The following is an 8564-nucleotide window of genomic DNA, read 5'->3' as shown; positions in this document are numbered from 1 at the left end:
TTGAAAAACAACATATGGCTTGGGACATTTTGAGATCAGAGATTCCTTATTTATTGGATAGTTAAGAAATAAATCCATTCAAGGAACCAAATCGATTTCCCTTTGCCTTTTTTAATTATTTGTTTTTTTAAATGTTAAGCAGATAGCAATTTTAATGGAGACACGTGTTTTGTAGAACAAGTAATTGGCATCTGACTAGTTACCTTTTTTGAATTTTTTGACGAGCAAATATCCAACAATAAACTACAACTTTGAAATTCATTTATTATAACAAGTGACTCTGGAAAATTCTTTTGTCGCGATATGAGCACACCGTATCCCAGGAACCTTTAATTTCTGGAATGATAAAAATCAATTTCAGCCCGTAATATGATTAGTTTTTATTATTCTTTGTTTGATAGGTGACACTTCAAGAAAACATATTCATGTAAATCCTAATTCAAATAGAAGTGTTTTTCATTAGTTTAGTGGGAAAACGCTCAGATACCAAAAGGTACTGCTATCTTACAGATTCTCAACAGTAAATCACTGGTTTGAGTAAGACAGGGGAAAATTTGGAGAAACTTGATACCAACGGTGCTTTTGAAGAGATCCCAGCTGATATATTTTAACGCAATTCACAGACAGGGTAATAAAACTACATTGAACTGCGCAATGTAAACCAGGCAAACTTCCCCCTCCAGATAAGAAGGCTCAGATGCTACACGGATCAAAGACAAGGCACGCAATCCGAATGACTAAACGCATTTTTGATATGTGAATTCTTGCTTGTGAAATGGTTGTTATAGATCCGAGTGATCTATGTGTACATGAACTGGTGGAACTAAAATTCTGGGATGGGATTTTCCTTAGTGATACCGAACACGAATGATATATGTTAGTGGAGGCTGTTTGTCTAACAGGAAGCATTTTGTAGCAAGCGTGGTAGTGATATATTTGATTGTTTTGAATATTCAAGCCGGCGCGCGCATGCTATCTTAAACGAGTCAATAATAAGAGAAATACGGTCGAAACTCGCATAGATCAACATGATACCAGTATACATGAATTTATGGAGCTGATACAAAATACGGTTACAAATATTATGGGATGGTGCGAGACTACCACCTTCGCTTCAAACACACACCAGCAATTGGATTTAGAGATGTGATTATACGGAAGTTTTAACATAAATGATAAATGTACGCCAAGGATTGAAAAAAAGAGAGGTAAAGAAAGTTTGAGTAATTAGTCTGGTTAATGATTTTCAGATTCATAGGAATTGTAGCATGTGAAAGGAAAATGGAAATATAAAACTGAAAATGCAGAGGAATTCCTATTAATCATTCGGAGTTAGCTGTGATGAGAGGTACTGGAATAGAAATCTCAGTTACAGCTTTATGAACGTACACAGCAGTAGAAAGACGATTTATGAGAATGAACAATTGTATACACAACTGGATAGAACAAAGGAAACCTTACCAGTCAAAGACTTAGATCGGGGAATAATTAACCCTACGGTATGGTCAAAGGAAGTTGATATTTTAGCAAAATGGAACGATTTTTTAAATCTGTGAAAATGGAAGAAATAGGCGAAAATGTAGAACAGGAAAATAAAACATTACAAGAAATAAATGATGAAAACGCAAAACTATTATTGCCAGTTCTTGTTCTATATGTAAGTATCATGTCTATTGGTATCATTGGTAATGCAGTAGTAATCGTTATATACGCTTGCCGCTTTCAACTGTCTCCAAGAAAAATCTTCATTTTAACTCTGGCACTACTGGACTTTACCACATGTAGTGTTGGATTGCCATATCATGTTCTGGATATCTTAGAACCTTACATGTACAAGTACCTTGTATTCTGCAAAATTTCAACTGTAACAATTCTCTTTGTATATGTGTCATCGATATCTATTTTGATTATTATTGGTGTGGACAGATACCTAAAAATTTGCCGTCCTTTTCAAACACAGATAACCACGCGCGGTGCAAAATACATCTGCGGCATCTTGATATTTGCCAGTCTTGTGATGGCCTTTCCAATCTTTGAATTATATGGATACAGCACAGTCGACACTGGGTATGGTAATATTACAGGTGTGGAGTGTTTCTTTAGTGATGAGTACAAAAATAACAAATTTTCGGTGATATACCATGTGATATTACTATCCATATTTGTCGCAGCGACGATAGTTCTTCTTGTACTTTATTCCTTAATTTGCAGAGAACTATACATTAGTCGAAGACGACTTTCATTGGATAAAAAAAATATGAATTCCCATAGATCAGACTCTGGAGAAAATGTTATAGAAGCCAATGCATGCATGTTGCCATCAGTACCAATCAAAGACCAGTGCAGGGAAGCTGCATCAAACTTTGAAGGAAAGCACACAAGGTCCAAGTTTCTGATAAATGAAACAATGAAATGCCCAGTTGTGGAGACGAGTGGCTCTAGATGTCATGGTGATTTACACGAGAGCGAAGAAGTGTGCGGCGATTCAAAATTTGATTCAATAACCGACGAAGAAAGCGAAGCAAAAGAAAAAATGCAGATTATTTCTATTCCCGCTTTAAAGTGTAAAGATAGATGTTTGGGGGATAGAAGAAGAGGTTATGGGTTTCGTTTCATATCGTGGATCTTGCGTTGTAAAACCAGAGTCAACAAAATGCAACATGGAGGATCGGAAAGAAGGAGAGCTATTATGAGAGTCTTAAAGGACAAGCGCACACTGAAAACCACGTACACCATGTTCACAATAACTGCCTTGTTTATTCTGAGCTACCTCCCCACTTTCTACGTGACTATCCACAGCTTGATAGACCCTGGGTTATGGGATAGACCAAGTAATGACAAATTGATATTATATCATATACTTTTACGTTCTTACCTGATAAATAATATGATGAACCCTGTTGTTTATGGATTTATTGACGAGAAATTCAGGCAGGAATGCTTTAGAATGCCGTGGCCATGCCGAAGACGTCGATGAGCTAAACCAATCAACGTTAAGTTCGTTATCGTACAAATAATATCTATCTCTGTTTAAAATTAAATTATAGGCATGTATTTATTTAATGAAAATGAGAAATAACTTAACTGTAAGTATTAGTAAACACACCTATTAACTTTAAAGCATGGTATACGTGTAAATTGCAATATATATATATATATATATATATATATATATATATATATATATATATATATATATATTCGTAAATTTGGCTGAGGCTGTTCGCACAGCTGCCGTGTACACTAAGTGGGGAAAGACTATTCTCACGGCCACTAATTACCTTAAACTCTGTATTTGCAAGTCATTTCTGTTAAACGTGTACTTCTTCACCACCAGCAGAAATTACAGTTTTCGAATAATATACTGAGTTAATCTCGTGGGTGAAAAACTCTAGTATTGTCACCCAGCCGATGATTTTTTCCCGTTATTTACTAAGAACAAAGAAATTTCTTTTTTGTTTTATGCTCAAATGAGATGGCTGGCTATGTGCATTACGAGCTGGAATGGAGCAGTGTGTTCGTCAGGGTCAGCTGTAAACAAATTAAAGCATTAAGTACACTTGACTGAGACTCTAGAAAATGATATTCTTTGCTTATGTTATCTCAGTCTATTGGAAAATATTCTAGACTGTTACAATACAACTGATTTATTCAATGTTTCTTCGTTTGAGGAGAGCCAATGATTCACAGTCTAGCATATACTTTTTTGCACAACATGAAACAGTTTTTATAATCCAAACCGTAACGCAGACTCCTGTCTCATTGCTAATAGTCTTTGAGACAGTGAGTACACTGCCACCGTACGAATAGACTCCTCCATAAAAGCCAGCATTTTACAGACATTTACGCTGATTCAGTAAGATTTGAGAGATAGGTTAACGACGGTGACCGACATGGAATGTTTATGTGATCAGATTCAGATGCTTTGTTGTTGTTACCATTAGACTTTTAATTGAATCCATTTTAAATAGTCTACCAAGCACATTCGGACAATGCTTATATGCAAAAACGTGAAAATTGTTTTATTCATGTTCTAACCCAGAAATAGGCTACTTCAGACGAATTTTCTATTTATATGTTAGTACTATTTTCATGGCGGTCGTTTAAAAACGAAAATATTCACTTATTGTAGGGAGTACCGTTCTCTTATTTCTGTGTTGCCGACCCACAATCTGATTAAAAATGAGATCTCCGCTGTCCTTCGTGAAGATCTGACAACGACCGCTTAAGGGTTGTGTTCTGGTGACCTTTGAATTGGCCAATAGAAATGCAGCTTTCAAAAATATGAAAGTGAACCAAATCATTCAACAAAAATTCATGCTCTATAGGACACACGGTACTAATGATATGGAAAAATGAGAACCAGTCTGGAAATGGGTGAACATAAAATAGAGTATATATGGGTTAGGCTGACCGGGATTGGTTAATAATATAAGTTATGTTGTATGAAAAATAATCTTTTGAGAGCTTATCCTAGTTGTAAGTGAAACAAATAGAGACATTGTTTTATTGATGGAATTTCAGTCCTTTAACAGTCTTTAGTCTGGAACATTTATTACTAAAATTGGTGCGGAATTGAAAGCACATGTTTCAAACACATGCAAGTCCAGAAAATGCCGCGGAACATATTTTCTCTACATAGAAGCTGACATCCAGGTTTCATCTATACTGATAAATATATGTTTGATCAATACTGATAAATATATGTTTGATCATAAGTACTCAAACATTTTGAGTTATTTCATTTTTAATATCATGGTGTTTGCATAGGTTTACTATGGGCACTGAATTAGTACCGTGAGTCCTTTATCCACACTGCTCAATCTCCAAACGCGAATATATAAGACATAATCTAATTGGTTGTTAAAATTAGCGATTATAGGTTACCAGAACACGACGCCTAAGTGGTCGCTGTCAGATCTTCATGTATAACGGCGGAGATCTGATTTTAATCAGATTGTCCTATCCGTCGTGTATGTTTTTGGCTCTCAATGTCCTAAAAGTACATTTTGCAGTTTCACCTTTGGTTTTCTTACCCTCCATATACACTGTATTTGTAAACACTCAAAAACCCGAACCTTGCTATGAAAGCATTGAGTCATTAGCCTGAATTTAGTAGTTAAAAAATAGCTGCTCTCTCCATGCAGCGCTCGTTGCCAAATTTGAATGAGGCAAAGAAGCACGTAATACTGTTACGTCTGAGATGGGACACACAGTGCAATTTAACATCTTCTGTTCGTCAGAGATAAGCGTTTCCTCGGGAATTCACGGGACGGAGAATGTATAATAACGATAATATTGTCGTCAGCATAATTGTCATTACAATTGTTTTGTGAAAAATCTACTGTTAATTGAGTTGATTCACTTAATAATTCACCGATAAACTTATGGGTATTTCTAATTAATTGGTACTTAATGATGAAAGGAGAAAATCAAAGCGATATACTCTTTTGTTCCGTCCTAATGTGTGTTCTCGTTCTAGTACCGCAATCGTGTGTTTTCGTTCTAGTACCTCAGTCTATAGTACGACTATGTGCGCAAATTATCAAAGTAGGCTAATTGCTTCCCTGATAACAAAAGTTGAAAGATCTGTGTGTGTGTGTGTGCGTGTGATTTTTGACTTTTCAGTCATATCGCTACGATGTCTGCATTGTGGCAGTTTATATTTATGTTTAGCACTGCATCATGCCGCAGACATGTAACATGATGTCCCACCAAGTCACATTATCCTGACACCAGGTCGACCAGTCCTAACATCAATCTTTTATGCTGAGCACCAAGCGAAAAAGTTGCTAGTACTATTTTTATAAGTCTTTCGTATGACTCTGCTGGGGTTCAAACCCGCGAACTATCGCATCCTAGGCGTACGTTTTAACCCCTTAAGCCGCTGGAACGGTTAAAAGGTGAGGTTGAAAGGTAATTCGATGCTTTATCTTGGCATATTTGTATGGAACTGGTTCCTTTTGGTGTGCTTATGCTTAAGTTTGAATCTGAACAAACTCCCTTCCGCAGAGACTGAACTTAACGATTATTACCTGTGACGGAAAATGTGCTCATCAAAAGTATTGACTTTTAAGTGAAATATCACAAGATCACAACATCGTCTCTCCTTTCTCGCAGAGAGACAGAGAGAGAGAGAGAGAGAGAGTGCATAATTACAAATATACACCAACCAGAACGGAAAGTGAAATTACTGGATTGTATAGGAGAATGCTTGATACTATTTGGCAGAATTAATACAAATAATATTATCATACACGTTAGAAAATTTTTAATTCCTACTCTACGGGATTCGAACGGTACCCATCTCCCTGTCTGCACGTACCAGTTCATATACCATCACCACTAAGAACACATCCCAAAAGTGAAGGATCATATATGCACTCGCATGTCGATTTAGTAGTTAATTCTAATCTGACTACACATGTATCGCAGTTTTATCTTAAATGAAATCAGTGTTTGTACCACATCCAAATTTATACTTCGCATATCTTTGAATTTTCTCCATGCTTCAGTGAGCACGAATTGTGTGTGTGTGTGCGTGTGTGATTTGGATTTTTAACGTTGCTTTAACACTGTTTCAGTCGTATCGTTTCGATGTCTGCAGTGTGGCAGTTTACAGTGATGTCTAGCACTGGGGCATCATGCCGCAGACATATAACATGATGTCCCACCCAGTCACATTATCCTGACACCAGGCCGACCAGTTCTAACACTAACCTCTTAATGCTGAGCGCCAAGCGAGGCAGTTGTTAGTGCCATTTTTGTAAGTCTTTGGTATGATTCGGCCGGGGATCGAACCCACGACCTCCCGCATCCGAGGCCGACGCATTAACCACTAGGCCACCGGAGCGGTTGAGCACGAATTGATTAGTAATGTCTGTAAGTGTTTCTGTGGACCTAAGCTTATTAGGCAATCAAATAAATTAATAAATAAATATAAAAATTGTAATGATCATAATGAGGACGATAATAATAATAATAATAATAATAATAATTCAATCATAAAATAAAATCATAATAACAAAGTATTCAGTGTTGAAGCATTTATTATTTATCATTCCTTTCTTTTATAAAATCATTCGGAGATTAAATCAAGAATGTTACTGGATTTAGCCTGATCCGGAAGGTGATATATATATATATATATATATATATATATATATATATATATATATATATATATATATATATATATATATATATATATAATTTTCATTGAATTGTTGAAGTTTGGCCAGGTTGAAACAATATCCGTTTTACTCTAAACAGTGTCATAAAAAAACACAAATATCCCTGTTTAAAGTATGCTGATACAGAGGTAAACCATTGTCAGACTGAACACATTTCTAGACTTGAAGCGATAATCACTTAAGAATCGGTTACCCTTAATCTGAAGCATGACTATAAGGTAATTAATTATATGTTTTAGGTAACACGTGGTAGTTGGAGCTTTTTAGAATTTTTAAAATCTTCTGTAGTCTTCTTTTTTGGTAATTGCCACAACATTACATAACCCTTCAGATGTTTTTAAATTGGTTTCCAAAAGATGAATCAGACACTCAAACCGTCCTTGCTGTATGAAATTTGGTGTTATGGTGTTCTTTCCAATCGCGTCCAGAGCAACCATGGACCTGGAAATGTTTACATTGGGCCTGAGTGAGGACAACATTAGGTTAAATGTTTTATATCTTTATAACACTAGAATTTTGCTTCGGTTTACTTTACAACTGTGTAATTAACACGAAGCTCATATCATTATATGACGTATTTAAAGATAGGTTGTTCTCTGTCAAATTCAATGCAAAATATGTAATCAGGTCTTTAAGAGGTAGATGCGTCTTCAATATACTTTGTATTAGGATATATACTTTGGATTAGGATATATACATTGGTTCGGGGTATATAGTTTGGATTAGGATATATACTTTTGAGCAGGATATATACCTTAGATTAGAATATATACTTTAGATTGGAATATATACTTTGGATTAAGATATATACTTTGGATTAGGATATATACATTAGTTCGGGATATATACTTTGGATTAGGATATATACTTTGGATTAGGATATATACTTTAGATTAGGATATATACATTAGTTCGGGATATATACTTTGGATTAGGATATATACTTTGGATTAGGATATATTCTTTGGATTAGGATATATACATTTTAGCAGCATATATACCTTAGATTAGGATATGTACTTTGGATCAGGATATATACTTTGGATGAGGATATAAACTTCGCATCAAGATATATATTTTGATTAGGAAAATAATATATAAGGAATAAAGTTTAGGTGCATATTAAATGATCATTGTTTTTCTTTGCTCCTTATACTTTGAATAATCAAGTTTCGTTTAAAAACAATTGTCATGCCTAGAATACTGACGTCGAATATTACAATGTATTAAATGGTTCCTTTTGGAAAAAGGTTTCCCTGAGTTTTGCTAATTCCAACAAAATCAGTATTAAAAAGGTATAGTTTCCCTTGCTCTCTCTCTCTCTCTCTCGCAAGCAAGCAAGCAAGCAAGCAAGCGAGGCGGAGATGATGT

General features: G+C 35.3%; 1 protein-coding gene across 1 annotated transcript; it reads left to right on the top strand.

The window, feature by feature from the left end:
- Positions 1-655: 655 nt before the first annotated feature.
- On the top strand, positions 656-8320 carry LOC149784432 (uncharacterized). The gene has a single exon (XM_089932505.1). It carries the CDS (start codon positions 1532-1534, stop codon positions 2975-2977), a length of 1446 nt encoding a protein of 481 aa, XP_089788631.1. The 5' UTR covers positions 656-1531; the 3' UTR covers positions 2978-8320.
- The last annotated feature ends 244 nt before the right edge of the window (positions 8321-8564 follow it).

Source organism: Sinohyriopsis cumingii, chromosome 14, assembly GCF_028554795.1.
Source record: "Sinohyriopsis cumingii isolate HCF-2022 chromosome 14, ASM2855479v2, whole genome shotgun sequence".
Taxonomy (NCBI): Eukaryota; Metazoa; Mollusca; class Bivalvia; order Unionida; family Unionidae; genus Sinohyriopsis; species Sinohyriopsis cumingii.
This window is presented reverse-complemented; position numbering and strand designations above follow the sequence as displayed.